At 42.4% G+C, this 16,278-nt stretch overlaps 1 protein-coding gene across 2 annotated transcripts in view; it reads right to left on the reverse strand.

Annotated features, from left to right (window-relative positions):
- RASA1 (RAS p21 protein activator 1) overlaps positions 1-10,727 on the reverse strand; it is a 109,084-nt gene extending 98,357 nt beyond the window's left edge. The window contains exon 1 of one of the 2 annotated variants that reach the window (XM_049108284.1): positions 9,614-10,727. In XM_049108284.1, coding sequence (XP_048964241.1) covers positions 9,614-10,104 — 491 coding nt within the window. In that variant the 5' untranslated portion in view covers positions 10,105-10,727. The remainder of the gene's footprint in view (positions 1-9,613) is intronic. The other variant, XM_025437237.3, reaches the window with a different exon arrangement.
- Between the last annotated feature and the right edge of the window lie 5,551 nt (positions 10,728-16,278).

The following is a 16,278-nucleotide window of genomic DNA, read 5'->3' on the forward strand; positions in this document are numbered from 1 at the left end:
GAACCACTCTATTTGGTATTATGGCTTATCTATATCTACATTGTTATAGTAACCAAGAGTGCAATATTAGCAGATGGAAACATATAAACCAACAGAACTCAATAGAGAACCCAGAAGTAAACCTACACATATATGCCCAATTGATTTTTTATAAAATTGCAAAAGCAGTTCAAAAGAGGAAAGATACTTACCTTTTCAACAAATGGGGCTAGAGCAATTGGATAGCCATAGGTAAAAATATGAACCTCAATTTAAATGTATCTTTTATAAAAATAAAATCAAAATAAACTATGGACTTATCTGCAAACCATTAAAGTATAAAACTTTCATAAAGCTATCATAATAGAAAATTTTTGAGACCAATGCTAAAGAGTTCTTAGACTTGGCTCCAAAAACACAACCAAAAAAAAAGTAACATTAATAAATTAAGCCACAACAAAATTAAAAACTTTTGCTCTCAGAAACACCCCATTAAAAGGAAAAAAGCGATAAGCTACAAAATGAGAGTATTTGCACATAGCAGACAATAGAGTAATATTTGGAATTCTCAAAACTCAACAATAAAACAATCCTATTGGAAAATGCACAAAAGACATGAACATTTTACCAAAGAGGATATACAGATAGCAAATTAGCATATGAAAAGATCTTCAACACCACTAGCCATTAGGGAAATATACATTAAAACCACAATAAGATCAGTAGACACCAAGAGAATAGCTTAAAGAAACACTTATGACAGTATCAAATGCTCGTGAGAATACAGAATCTGGACCACTCATACGTTACTGGTGAGAATGTAAAAGCATCCAACCAATCTAAAAAATAGATTGGCAGTTTCTTCTATAACTGAACATATAATTACCACACAATCCAACAACTGCACTCTTGGACATTTAACTGACAAAAATGAAAACTTATGTTTACAAAAAAACAAACAAGAATATTCATAGCTTTTTTTCCTAATAGTCAAAACTGGAAATAATCCAAATTGTTCTCCAGTGGTGAATGGCTAAAATGTTATACAGCCACACCATGAAATACTCAGCAAATGTAAAGGAACAAAGTATTGATACATGCAAGGACCTGGATGAATCTTGAGGAATTATGCTGGGTTACAAAATGCTAACCCCAAAAGGTTACATACTTTATGATTCCATCTGTACAACATGGGGTTTTGTTGTTTGTTTTTGTAAAACTTTTTTTGAAATGACAAAACGAAAAACAGGTTAGTGGTTGCCAGGAGTTAGAGATAAATGGAGAGGTGAAAGAAGGGCAGCACAAGGAATCCTTGTGGTGATGAAACTGCTCTGTGTCTTTACTGTAGTGATGATTACACAATGTGATAAAACTGCATAGAACTAAAACCACATTGAACACATAGACACACACAACTGTATGCAGAACTAGTGAAATCTGAAGATGTAAATTAAATCAATATTAATTTCTTGTTGCCATACCAGATGTTGCCACTGAGGAAAAAAAATGGGTGAAGGACACATACTTTGTATTATTCCTTACAACTAAATTTTAATCTACAATTACCTCAAAATAAAATTTAATTTAAAAATCTGAGAGATAAATCAATATCCAGGTAGGTGGGTAGACATGGATGGAGGAGAGATATGGTGCTTTATATAAGCGTCTTAGCTGTGAACCCAGTCTAATAGGTTATACCTACAAAGAAGCCTTAAAAGAGTTAAGAATCTCTAGGTCTTTCCCTTAAGCTTCAGACAGATATGTAAGAGAAGGGGAATTTTAAAAGTAACACTGAGAGAGCTTCCAGTTGGTGAACACATAGAGGAGGGAGAGTGGCTAAAAGAGTAGCATCTCTAGACAGGGCATGGAAGCTCTGTACCCTTCTCCACATACCTTGTCCAATGCCTAGCCTTCCATTGTTGTTCCTGAGTTCTATCTTTTGTATTAAGCTGATAATCTAGCTTGGTAAAACCTTGATGAGGTGTTTATCTTACTTATCCAGACAAAATAATACTAAAAAATACTCACATACACACACACACACACACACACACACACAAACAAGTAACACCGAATATTACAAGGAACACAGAGTGAATACAGAAATTTTGCTGAAGTAATGTCTCCCCCACAGGATTTCCCATGGGTACCATCATGGTCATATATAAGACCTTTTCAAGCTATAATACTCAAACATGCATTTAAATAATTTTTCCATCTTTCAACACACGTATAGCCAAAAAAGGAGAAATAAACCACTAGCATATAAGGAAAGAAGGTAAAGTACATGGAAAGTTTTTCTTTCCTACAGTGGAAGATAGGAAATATAAACATGAGGACCCTATTTCTCAAGTAGTAAATGTGCAACTGACATGCATCAGAATCAGCCAAAGCCATTGTTAAAGAGACGGGGTTACTCAGAGTGTCAGTCAGCTCGGACTATCATAACAAAAACCATACTGGATTGCTGAAACCACAGAAATGTATTTTCTCACAGTTCTGGAGGCCCAGTCTAAGATTAAAGGGCCAGCAGAGGTACTTTTTAATGAGGCCAGTCTACTGGGCTTCAAATGGCCACCTTCTCACTGGGGGTTCACATGGACTTTTCTCTGTGCATGTGCACTTCTGTGTCTCTCCCTCTTCTTATAAGGTCCAGTAGGATTATGGACCCACCCTTATGACCTCATTTCATCTTAATCACCTCTTTAAAGACCCTATACATATTCAGCCACAATGGGACTTGGGGTTCAACCTATGAGTTTTAGGGGAACAAAATTCAATCCGTAATACCCAGTGGCTGGCCAGCCCGGAAGTATATTCTATGAGTGAACATAATAAGTGTGTATTATACTTAATGGAAGGGGACAAGGCAAAGGAAAAAGTATAGTATTGGCATCAGAATTCCAATTCTATCACTTAGTTTTCCCAACAATAAAAATGAGGAGAGTATCTGACTGCAGACCTTTGAGAATTAAAATAATCTCTGTAAAGTGCCTAGCATATATGGTAAAGGATTAGTCAATCCTAGGCCTCTGCCTTTCATCTTCTACCCTCCACCCCCCAGCCCCGGCCAAATTAACTATAAATATTACTCAAATCTAAGCATATCTAAAAAATTACCGGAACTGGGTAGCCCCAGTGGCCCAGCAGTCTAGCGCCACCTGGAGCCCAGGGCGTGATCCTGGAGACCCGGGATCGAGTCCCACACGGGGCTCCCTGCATGAAACCTCTTTTTTCCTCTGCCGGTGTCTCTGCCTCTGCCCCCCCCCCCCCGCCCGTGCCTCTCATGAATAAATAAATAAAATATTTAAAAAAAAATTACGGAACTAAATTCTGTCCCAGTTCTACCACTACCTATGTACCTTAGCCAGACCACTCTACTTCTGCATCTAGGCAGCCTCCCAGGCGGCTTCTGCATCTGGGCAATGAGGGTTTCCTTCATCACTAAAATACTATGTATCTATGCATACTACTTTTATGATTTCAATAACAAACACCAATACTATGAAAATTAATCAAACTTCCTATAAAACTCCAGTAAAAGAGGATTACAGTATGAAATTTCAATTTATTCTTTCAAATACTTTCATTCTTTAAACTCTTCCACACTATCCTCCAGTTTGAAAAATGTTATCTGTACAATATATCTGTAAGATTAATTTTACCATCTTCTCTATCATTAATGCTTCCTCTTCCAAGTGGACTGTATATTCTTTTCTATTTCTGTTCCCCCAAATGTTCACTGTTTTACTCATAAAAATCACTTAATCACTGAAATGCCTAAAATCATACACCAAATCCCATTGAAATATGATCAGACATATGGAGAAGTTATCAGTAAATTGTATCTGACAACTGTTTTTAATTTAGCTCATGACTGAAATGGGTTGTAGGTGATTTCAAGATGCTACACCTACCACCCATACACTGCACATTCAAACATTGAGCCATAACCAGCATCTATACTCCATAACTGTGATTTAAAATTAAGATAATGGTGGTCAGAATCAAAATCTATTGTGAGGATATCTGATTCGTTTAATAAACAATTTACCGTGTTAAAGCCTAAGAGAAGAACTTGTAGGGAAGCCTGGGTGGCTCAGCGGTTTAGCACCTGCCTTCGGCCCAGGGCGTGACCCCGGGGTCCTGGGATCGAGTCCCACGTCGGGCTCCCTGCATGGAGCCTGCTTCTCCCTCTGCCTGTGTCTCTGCCTCTCTCTCTCTCTCTCTCTCTCTCTCTCCCCCCCTCCCCCGTGTCTCTCATGAATAAATTTTAAAAAATAATAAAATCTTAAAAAAAAAAAAGAACTTGTAAGTACTTGCCCTTTCTCCCACCTCATCCCTCACCACTCCTATCCTAGTATTATCTGGTATTACATGTATATGAATAACACACGAGTAGGTTGTTAACTTTGGTCCCCTCAACAAATCTCATCTCCCAGTACTGATGCCCTTGTATAGTCCTCACCCATACTAAATCCAAACTGGTTATGTTATTAGCATGGACTATTAGAACATTAGCAAACATAAGAATACAGACGCCTGATATGTGTTGGCCCGGTGAAGCTTGTCCTCTTGAAATGCTCCCTCCCTCATGAAACCCAGCTTCCATGCTGTGGAGAAGCTCAATCGAATTAAGTGGGGGAGGCTACCTGCACGGGGTAAAGGGAGAAAGGGAGAGAGGCAGTCATATTCCCAGCTATCCACCAGCTGGTCCAGCCATCCCAGCTGATGCATCAGATTTATGAATTAAGAAGCCACCTTGGATGTTATAGCCAACAGAAGACATATGGAGCAGTCCCCATCAAGCCTAGCTCAACCTTCAAAATTAAGTGCAAATAAACACTGGTTTAGTTATAAGTAAACAACACATGTAGGCCAATTAGAACAGTTCTTGGTAGGCAGTAAGCAATCAAGAAATATCAGGAGTAATGACAGTTATTGTTAATTATTATGTCTCACCCCCACCAAGGTACATTCTGGGTTTTAGAGCTGCCATTCTCTCATTTCCCTCATGGCTGGTAAAGCAACCAGAAAGGCCTACATTTTGCTTTCCCTTTCTTCTTCCTAATTTACAGCTGTCATTTTTCTTCTTTTTCCAGCTCCACACACAGTGAGGAGCCCAACACAGGGCTCCAATTCAGACCATGAGATCAAGACCTGAGCCAAGATCAAGAGTTAGACACTTAAATCACTGAACCACCCAGGTGCTCCTGTGCTTTTACTTTTTATCTCTACCAATCATGTTTGCCTGGTTTCCCCAGAGTGCCTCATCAATGATCCAAACCAATTCTAGCCTTTGGCTGTGCTCTGTATTCCCAGAGACTACAGGCATCTCCTTCAACCTCCTTCCAGATCACAGGTAAATAATTAAGGAGTTCAGTAGGACAAACCCTACATTCAGGGTCAAAAGTTTATACTACTTTAACTTGTAATTCTTTTTTACATGATAGAATCATTAGACAAAGGGCGTGGGGACCAATAAGGTCTTATTTAGAAAATAAGCAACAGGGATAACATACTTGATAGTTTTCCTCAAAGACTTACTGATCCTAATTGCCTAAATTTTGTATTATTTTAAAGCCCATGACCCTTTGTTCATACTTCATTCATGATGTTTATCTTAATCTAGCCTGAATTATAGAAGTTGGTTGACTTAACTGCCTGCTAGATCTGTAACTGCCCCAGAAAAGAGACTTGAGAAAATGGGCATCTTACTCATTTTTATCCCTTATATCGAGCACCTACTATACTGCTCTACAATGCATACAAATATGGTTTAAAAAAAAAAAAAAATCTGGGTCCTGGTCAGCAACCACTCTGTACACAACTAATCTTTGCAATCCTCACCCCCCATGTTTATTAAGAAATAATGACTCACCCATAGTTATAATGCAATTAGTAACAAAGCTAATGAACGCTACATGTCCTAACATTCACCTCTAATAATTATTTGGCTTAATTAAGAATGATTTTATTTTTGTAGAGATAGTCACATGTTTCTTAAGGAAAAGAAAGGTATCCTGTACATTATTTATTTCCTTTTCCTTCAAGTTTCAGGCTTGAGAAGCCTTCATCTTAGGTCCAGGGTATGATCTAACCTGCCAGGCAGATAATATCAAAAGGCAAACGAAGCCTAGTGAAGACTGCAGCAAACTAGAGCTCAGAACTCACCTAAAAGGGGCAACACTACTCAGCTCTAGCAATCCACAAACAGGAAGAGCAACCAGGTAGAGCCAAATCTTGTGATTTTGCAAGTGATGCTAGAAAGTGAGACTTCTTAAATGTGAAGTCTTCCTATTTTTAAATGGTGGCAACTAATTACTCAATGTTCCAAATACACCAAGAGAAAGCAATATATATCTGTGGGTTGGATTCAGTCCAAGGGCATCCTGCTACTGCAGGCTCATAGTTTAAAATCTCTACATATAATTGAAGGTGGATTAAGAGGAAAACACTCCTTTTACCATCACCCTCACTTCTAAAGCAAAGAGAAAAAATAACCAGGAGCACTAAAAGCAAGTAAGTTCATAAAATTAGAAAGTGTCCCGTGACAAACTCCTTTAACTTTTTTCTCTCTTGAAAAAGCAATCTGCGGGAATTTTAGATACAGAAACTTCTACAGCATAAAAATACATAGGAAGAATGTTATGCTTTTTGAATTTTCCTCAAAACTTGTAAAAGGAAAATATTCAAATAAATAGTTAAAACTATATAAACTTTTCTGTCCTTAACCAAACTAATGAAAACCCTCGGTAATAAACATGAGACAATGACTCACCATGCACGCAGAAAAACAAGGTACAAAATACTAATGGCAGTAAGGTATTTGCATTTGTCCATCCATATATCGTCATTTAACGGCTCTTGTGACCAACAGCACCAAACTAGCTGGACACAGGGTTGAACTCCATGTGCAAGGGAACTCTACTCTAACAAACCACTGTGGACTCAAACCTGTGACCTGAACCCCTTAATATCATGCTATGCAATAACTAAGGTGACCACTCACTAGTAAACAAATATTCACTTAGTCCAAGAACATTTCTTCAGTACCTTACAAAAGATTTGGCATTAGTTAACCAAATCATTAAAGCCCTTTAAAAATAGGAATTCAGGGATCCCTGGGTGGCGCAGAGGTTTGGCGCCTGCCTTTGGCCCAGGGCGCGATCCTGGAGATGGGATCGAATCCCACGTCGGGCTCCCGGTGCATGGAGCCTGCTTCTCCCTCTGCCTCCCTCTGCCTGTGTCTCTGCCTCTCTCTCTCTCTCTCTCTCTCTCTGTGACTATCATAAATAAATAAAAATAAAAAAAAATTAAAAAAAGGAATTCATAGAAAAGATCTGAACTTCATCTCTAAACCTACTTAACCTGATGGAAACCTTTATGAAGTCATAATTCTTAATATAGCTAACCATGGTAGCTAGACCTCTGGAGTACGAACCATTGCCTAAAGTAACTATCAGTGAGGGAGTTCCCTGTACCAATAGAATCAGTAGGCAATTTAATGGCAATAAAATATTACTGTTACTTTGGCATACTATTTACTGAACACTTACTATGTGCCAAGCACTGTGCTGACTGAATACTTCAGGGTTCTCATTAAATCTTAAAAACGATGCTATGACGGAGGTACCATTATTATCCCCATTCTACAGATGGGGAAACTGACCTTTCCAAGATCACACAGTTATAAGTGGTAGAGTCAGGATTCCAACCCAAATCTTGTCTAACTTCAGAATTTGCACCCTTAAACACTACACTGTATTGCCTCCAGTGACTCTGGTTTGATATCTAAGATAAAGAAAAGAGGGTAATTTGTACTCCTCAGTGACAAATTTAAAAAACATACTTGAAATGGAGGATACTTTTCAGAACATTTACGATTCTCATATATACAGTCATGCAAGTATTATTTTTATTCCCAAATATATATTAATGATGATGGAAACCTCACACAATAGACTTCTAAAAATTTTTCCAAATACTCCTTCATGTTTATCCTGAAAAATCTAATGGGAACACTATATTTTCTGCCCAGTTTTGCTGTGAACCTAAAACCATTCCACAAAATCACTTTTTTAAAAAAATTTATAACTACAATATACAAATATGCCTAATATAACTCAGTTACAAACACTGGCAAAAGACTGCCTTCTTTCAGTATGAAAAGTTGCACTTTATTATAACCCTAGTGCTGAGCATGGAGTGATGTAGTGAGCGCTTAAATATTTACTGATTCTTTCAAAAAGGCTTGAAGGTGTGTAAACAGTGCTGTAAAATTCAAATTTTTCACACTCCCAGAACACCTTCAGAGGTCTATAAAACAAACACATAACATGGTAAGTTGGAATAAAGTTAGACAAAAAAATTAAACTCTTACTGAGCAGTATACCACGGCTGACACAAATCAGGCTACTTTTACCTTTCCCCCTTAAATATCAAAAGATGTAGCCCTAGGTTAAGAATGGATTATCACAGAATCTTTTTCTAATCATTTTCTAAGTCCTTTCTAAATCCTCCAAAGCTTATCCAAAACAAACAAATACTTTCAATTGTCCAGAGTGAATGTCATCATATGAACCAAATATTTTTTCCTCTGATACGCCAAGGCTGTCGAAATTCTAAAGGTCAGATAATAACTGATGTGAAGGATCCGTAAGAACGGTTTTGCCATCTATTACCCCTTCCCAGTAACACTCTCCTCTCATCAAGGTCCACCTTTACAAACACACACCTATGTTCACTTATGGAGGGAACAAGGGGAAGGTACTCACCGTGTGAAAAAAGCCATTTGCCCTAAATGCCCTGCAATATACCGTCGCAACTGATTGCCAAATGGAACACTGCATGGCCACCAACAAAGTATTGAAGTATTGACAATTTTACTTGAGAACTGTGCTTACAAAGCCTCAACTATAAAAAGATCAGGCTGTTATCAATAAATGGGAATTTCACGGCCTACGTCACAGACCCCGTAAGAGGAGAGAGACCCTTCACCACACCTGTAATTCGCAGAACTCCTTTCCTTTCTCGCCGACCCCCATCTTCAGGAGAGACCCGAAGACTTTTCTGCATCGCTCTGCCTCCGAAAGGCTGGGGATGCACAGCACCACAAAGGCAAAGCCTTCTGACCGGTGCATGTTTAAAATGGTCATCAATACCATACTCCTTGGAATACTTGCATACCCAAAGCCTTATGACTAAGGATAACCTGACTTCAACAGGGAATGCACGCACAGGCTGAGAGAGACTCTACGGCCCGGGCAGCTGCAAGCTCAGCTGAGCCCCGGGGACGCAACCTCGGCTTGGAAAAGGCAGCACCGTATCCGGTTCCCGATGGATACACATGCCCCCCCTCCCCCCCCTCCCCCCCACTCTCCATGCTTTCCTAGCTCAAAAACTTCACTTCTTCCCAGGGTCTAACCAGAAAGATGCAAAAGACGCCGAAGGCAGCGTGCATGCCCTCAGGGAAGAGGAGCGATCCAATCAAGTCCCGACGCACGCCAACCCCGAAGGCTCCAAACTTTTTCACCAACGGATCGCAACTGCAAGAAAAGCTGCAGGTCCTAGGGGTTCGCACTTGTGCCCAGGAGCCGGCGTCCCCGGGCCCGGGACGGCTGCGTGCACTTACTGGTTAGTCGGAGGCGCGGTCAGGGGGATGGCCACCTCTTCCTCCTCGTATTCGGGTCCATCCAGGGAGTCCCCTTCGTCCACGGTTCCCAGGCCGGCGGCGCCCAGGGCGGGCAGCTGAGGCGGCGGCGGCAGCGGGGGGAAGGCGCCGCCCGCCCCGAAGGTGTCCGCAGCCAGCGAAGCGGTGCCCTTGGCGAGGGCCGGCTCTCCCCCGGCCCCGGCGGCCCCGGCTCCGGCCCCGGCGGCCCCGGCCCCGGCCCCTCCCCCTGACAGTCCGGCTCCCCCCACGGCTCCCGCCCCCGGCCCGGCGCCCAGCGCGGCCCCGCCGGCCTCCGGCAGCCCGGAGCAGGCGACGGCTGGCACGGGCAGCGCGCCGGGCATCCTCACCCTGCACGCCGCCGGGCAGGCGCTCGAGCCCGCGGCCGCGCCGCCCCCCGCCGCCCCCGCCGCCCCCGGGCCGCCCTCCTCGCTGCCGCCCTCGGCCGCCATCATGTTGAAGCCCGCTCCGCTCTCCGCTCTACGCTCGCCCGGGAGCCCCGGGGGCCAGCAGGCCCGGGCTCCCAGCCGCCCCACCCGGGCGCGTCCCCCTGGCGGCTCCCCGGGCGGAGGAAACGACAACAAAAGGACCGAGCCCGCCGCCGCGCCCCCTCCTCGGGCCACAGCCCAGGCTCCGGAGCGGCCCGGGTTACGGGAAGCCGAGTGGGCAAAAAACCTACCGCCGGCACCAACGCCAACCCGCACCTTCAGCCTGCACACCCACACTCACACACATGCACACTAGTGAGAAACTTCCTGGCCGCGCCAGAGAGGAAGGGAAGCACAGAGGAAGCGGCTGGCGCGGCTGCCGCCCGCTCGGCCGCCGCCGCCGCTTCACCACCCCAGTTCCGGCCACCCCCACCGCAGCCACCGCCGGTGCCGCTGCTGGGGCCCGGGCCGCGGCGGCCGCTGCATCCTCCGCGGGGCTGGAGGCGGGAGGGGTGGGGAGAGGAGAGGAGAGGAGAGGAGAGGAGAGGAAGGGGCGGGGGGCGGGGAAGCGGGCCGAGCGGCTGCCGACCTGGAGCGCTCGCGGAAACCGACTAGAGAGAGAGGGAGAGAGAGAGAGAGAGAAAGGAAGGCGGGGCGCCGGAGGAGGAGCCGGCCGCGGGAGGAAGGGCGGGGAGCAGGGCCGGGGCGGCTTGTGCGCAGGCGCGGCCCTGGCGCGGGGGCGGCCGCGCTGCTGGGCCCGAGGGAAGGAAGCGGCGGGGGCGCGCGGTGCGGGGGACCGGCCGCGGGGGGGCGCCCGCCCCGTCCCCCCCCCCCCGCCCCTGCCCCGCCCCTGCCCCGCCCCGGGTCAGCGTGCGCCGCGGAGGGGCGGGCCGAGGGCTGGGGGGCCCGGCTCCGCGAACGCGGCGGGGACGCTGCAGGGGAGGGGGCAGCGCCGAGGAAGACGGCGAGGAAGATGCCGCGGAGCCGGGGCCCTGCTTCCTGCTGGTGGAAAATAACGCCTTTAGGAAGCGGCGCTGCCGGGGCCCGGGGCCGAGGGGGAGTGGCAGGGCTATCGATTTGTTTGATTTTCGTCGCATACTAGAAATCACTATATGACTATTCCGTGTTTTATTTTATTTTATTTTTAAGGTTTTATTTGTTCACTCATGAGAGACAGAGACACACAGGCAGAGGGAGCAGCAGGCTCCACGCAGGGAGCCCGATGCAGGACTCGATCCCAGGACCCCGGGGTCACGCCCTGGGCCGAAGGCAGGCGCTAAACCGCTGAGCCACCCGGGGATCCCCCACTACGTATTTAAAAAAAAAAAATTCAAACTACGTTCTGAAACTCAAGAGAAGTAAAGGAAATAGATAAGGGGAGCCTTACGGGGTGGGGGGGGGCTAAGAATTTTGGTAGAAATAGTGGCAAATTCTGATTTCTAAGACCGTACACGTTTTGTTTTCCTCACTCACAGCACCATCTCTCCTCTCTGTCATGTCCCTCCCCGCCCCCCCCCCCCCACACACACACACACAATTACCTGTGCCATCTCAGGTCTTGGGCACTAATGACTGACGTGTATAGAGGAGCGGGTGCCACAAACAACACTTGTGTGCAGAAGGCAGGGGGCCTGTTCCAGGACGCATATGTGAAGCATGGAGAACCTTGAACAAGGCCAATGTCAACGTTGCAAAGTGCCAGAGACAATAATGCATAGTTTCAAAAATTATCAATAAACTGATGTCTCAACCTAAGTAAAGCCAGAAATGGGTTTTGTTTCCTCTTTTATGCTAGAATATGTATAAACGATTGCGTTCATTCATGTAAGTGGAAGAATCACTCCCATTATTTGAAATTACAGTACGGGCAATTTGCCCCTTGCATTCATATATTGTTCTTTTAAATTCTCCCAGGAGAAAAAAATAAATAAATAAATAAATAAATTCTCCCAGGAGGAATCTCACATTGACTACCTTCGAATATTGGTCTTTGAGATCAATGTTTTCTCTGCTAAAGATGATCCAACCAACAGAGGAGTACATAAGGGATGAGTAGGGGCTCTAACAGGCTCATGGAAAAAAAGGGAAGCCACTGAAAGAGGTGGCAAGGTGCACACAAGGCATTTCCTTTTCTTAGAAGTTTGCACAAACCTATTTGCCAAATCATTGACAAACTTGATTAATCCTGAGGACTCTCATTGTGCTTACCTCTTATGCAGTGTACCACTTGAGAGAGCAAAGATTGATTAGTCACAAGAGTGGTCTTAGACCAGCTGTAATCCTAGGAACCTGTTAGAAATGCAAATTCTTGGCCCCATCCCAGACCCTCTGAAATGGAAAGCCCAGGAATCTGTTTTACTAGGCCCTCCAAGTTGACATACTTAAGAATCACTGTACTATAGTATGCTAATCAAGGAGGAGGTGTGCAACACTTCAAGAAAGAAGAATAAATGAGAAAGTCAACTCCATGCCATTCATTAGGTAGGTGGATAAGAGAGGTAGGTATTGTGTTGCTAAGCCCTACTATTCTAGACAAGTGGTTGGGAAATGAGAAAATGCATAATGAAGTAATTTCATAATACTTAACAGAATAATGCAGTCCTACTTCTTACACTTGCCTCCCTGGAACGGTATTTTTTCTTTAAACTTAGACCCTCAAAGTAAGAAGAAAACTTCAAAGTACCTATTCCACCCACTCCCAACAAATTTTCATGTAGCCTCTGGTTGAAAACAACAGTGCATTTAGCATCCCAGTCCTCCAACACTACCATCCCAATTACCACCATCAGCCTTTGAATGTAGGCCTGGCAGGTTATCACCAACTCTTATCACTGATCTCTGAGTGTTCACACATCATCCGTGTGCTGCCAAAGATGCCAGGTCGGCCTTACTACTCTAATTTGCAGAATTGCCTTTTCCCCTTTTGAAAATTCTTTAGCAATTAAAGGCCAATATTTAATGCTGTCCAACAACAATTACATACTGAGTTGTATTGTTTTCTAGTTCCTTTTAGGTGTATGTATCTACAAATCTACACCACAAATACAACATATAGTCTATCCTACTGCCTACCCCAGTGCTAGGCATCTATGCCAACAGTTTTGGATAGGCCTCCATTCTTTTAATTCTAGATTAGATCAGCTTGCATCTTTGGACATCAACTGCTCAACTCATAGGAAAAACCTACTGTGTCTGTCCATATATCAACCTAATACCAATATCTTACCATATATTCAGTCTTAGAGTTGTGCAGTCCTTTTTTATCCAAAGAGATTGCCACTTGCCTTTCATGAGGCACTTCCAAATATCTTATGTACTCCTTTTATTGGACAGATCTAGGCTTTGATCTTTACTAATCCCTGTGTGCTTCCTGAATCTCAAGTCACTCTTTTATCTTCAGTGACATTTTATTTTTATTTTTATACCTTATTTTTTTGTCTGTTCCCTTTTTTCTTTTTCTACTCACCTTGACCTTCTGTGCTTCTCTCATTTATAGTCTCATGTTCTCTTTTCTCCTGCTAATTTCTCTCTCAATTTCTACTTCTGTGTTTCCTTTTCTCTTTTTCTAGGCCACTGTACTTCCTGACTCTTTGAGCTTTCATGAGTCAAACTCCTTAAAGTTTCATGAGTCTAAAACTGAAGAACAATTTAAAAAAAAAAAAAACAACTATGAAATATCTATTCAGAGAGAGGCATTACGGAGATTCTGCAGGAACTGATATTAGATGTGGTGTTATGTAACATCAGTTAACAAAGGGAAGTAAACAGTCTGTTAATTAAATTCACAGATAATATTAAACAAGGAGGTACTGAAAAACAGAACAATATACAAGAAAGAGGAAAATTCAAAATAGCATTTACCATTAGTAAAACAATCTTTGATATCTGTGATTTTAGAAAAGTTATACAGATATTGAATTAAATATAGTATTTAAATAATCAAAATGCTGGGCAAAGACATTGGTGAAAAGAATCTAAACATTTTTAATTAAAAAAATTGTCTCATTTTGATTTTATTGGCAACTTAAATATGAATGCAATACGTTCCAACCTATTTTTTTCAGCCTTGATACCTGTGTATGTAAAAAGGTACTTCTTAGGCAGTAATACAATTTTAGAGAAACTCCAGGGGGCTTAGAGCAAATATATGAGTTGTTTCTGAGGGGAAAACTAAGCAAGAAGTAACAAAGAGCTTACAGCTGTGTTTGAAGAATCCCAAATTGTGTTTCATGCCCTAGTACATACTCAGCTATACAAATAGACTTCCAAGTTCATCTAAATACTATCAAAAGGTTTCAATGACCCAAAAAAATCTTCAAAAGAAACTTTTACTCCTAAGCCCTAATATTCCTTCTGCATTTGCTGACCTCATCTTAAAGTCCTCAAGAGCTCACATTTCCTTATTAGGGAGATGTTTTGAGAAAATAATATTGAGGAGACACACGCTAAAGGAAATTATTTTGATGAAAAAGTAAATAGCTCTACAGAGATTACAGTATATGGTATAATAACTAAATAAGATTTATGAAAATTATAAAACCACTGTGAAGAAATTGCATAATAGCCTGATCTCTGAGGCTGTAAAATAAACTTCAAAGAAAATCATCAGAAGCCCTCTTCTGATGGCTAAAGGAGCTTAGAGCAGTTGGATCTAAATATTCTTTCTCTTGAAAGAAGAGTAGACAAATGTCTTTATTTTTTATTATTCTTATGCTTTTATCTTTATTTTGCCAGTTTTTCATTATTCTTTAACTGAAATTTTCCTCCATTATTTCTAATCTGTTTTTCTTTGCCTACAATTTTCTTCTGACCAGAAACATTTCTATATTTCCTGACTATACCTTGGTTCCTTTACATGATTGTGCCCTATGAGAGAAGTAAAAGAAAAAAAGGAAGTGGACGGTTTTGGGGCAAGGGAAATGGGAAAGTCAGGATGAGTAGGACTCTAGGTCTATGTTTTCCAAACTCTATGTTTCAGAGTTTGCTATATTACCATACTCTGTGTCAGCCATAATTTATCACCTAAAGCACAGTCATGGAATCCAACTCACGTTTGGCCTCTTCACTTTAGAAGTTCTGCAAAATCTCTAATTCAGGTTGCAACCCCCTCCATCTCTAAGTTCAGTTAGTACAATAAATACACAGGCATCTTTAATAGTCTTCTTAATAACTATATGATGAAAAGGTAAACTGTGGTCTTGAGTTAATTATAGATAAAATAAGGTGAGAGTTTTAGGTACATCAGAAGAAGTTGTGAGTAAAGTCACAAAAACTAAAACTACCTTTCTTAGATATTTCTAACTATAGTTATTTCTCAATTCACATTTCCCTTGAAGAAATAATCAATTTCACCTGTTAACCCACTTTTTTATTTTTTAACTTTCTCTTCATTCTTTCTCTTTTTTTTTTTGTTTAAGATTTTATTTATTCATGAGAGACACAGAGAGAGGCAGAAACATAGGCAGGGGGAGAAGCCTGATGTGGGACTAGATACTCGGACCTAGAGATCAGGACCTGAGCCAAAGGCAGATGCTCAACCACTGAGCCACCCAGGTGCCCCTCTTCATTCTTTATCTAATTGTTAAGATAACAGTGATATATAACACATAGGAGAGCAATGATTTCTAGATATCTGGAGTTTACAAACTACTAAAGCTTCAACAAAAATTGAGAGACTATCAAATTGTTATGAAGTTGCTGACTTTTGGGTTTATTGTTGCTATTAAATACTATTTCCTACCACTCTATTTCATAAAAGGAAAGAGTGTTTCAAGGCAGAAAGAAAGGGGTTGGGGGGAGGGAGAAAAAAAAAGGGAAGGAATTAATTCAAGAAAGTCTTGAATTACATAAATCAGCTGTCATGAAAAGTACATAAAATATTATGTCCTTTTTCATTTTCCCACAAATTTATTAAAAATTGGCATTTGGGGACGCCTGGGTGGCTCAGCGGTTGGGCACCAGCCCCTGGCTCAGGGCGTGGTCCTGCGGTCTCAGGATCAAGTCCCACATCAGGCTCTCTGCCTGGAGCCTGCTTCTCCCTCTGCCTACGTCTCTGCTTTTCTCTCTGTGTGTCTTTCATGAGTAAATAAATAAAATATTTTTTTAAAAAAAATTTGGCATTGGTTTGCTGACAAGGTATCTTAGTCTGGCCTTCTCCAGAAGCAGACCCTGAATAAACCTTGAGTGGTAAGTCATTTATTT

The sequence above is a fragment of the Canis lupus genome, chromosome 3, assembly GCF_003254725.2.
Source record: "Canis lupus dingo isolate Sandy chromosome 3, ASM325472v2, whole genome shotgun sequence".
Taxonomy (NCBI): Eukaryota; Metazoa; Chordata; class Mammalia; order Carnivora; family Canidae; genus Canis; species Canis lupus.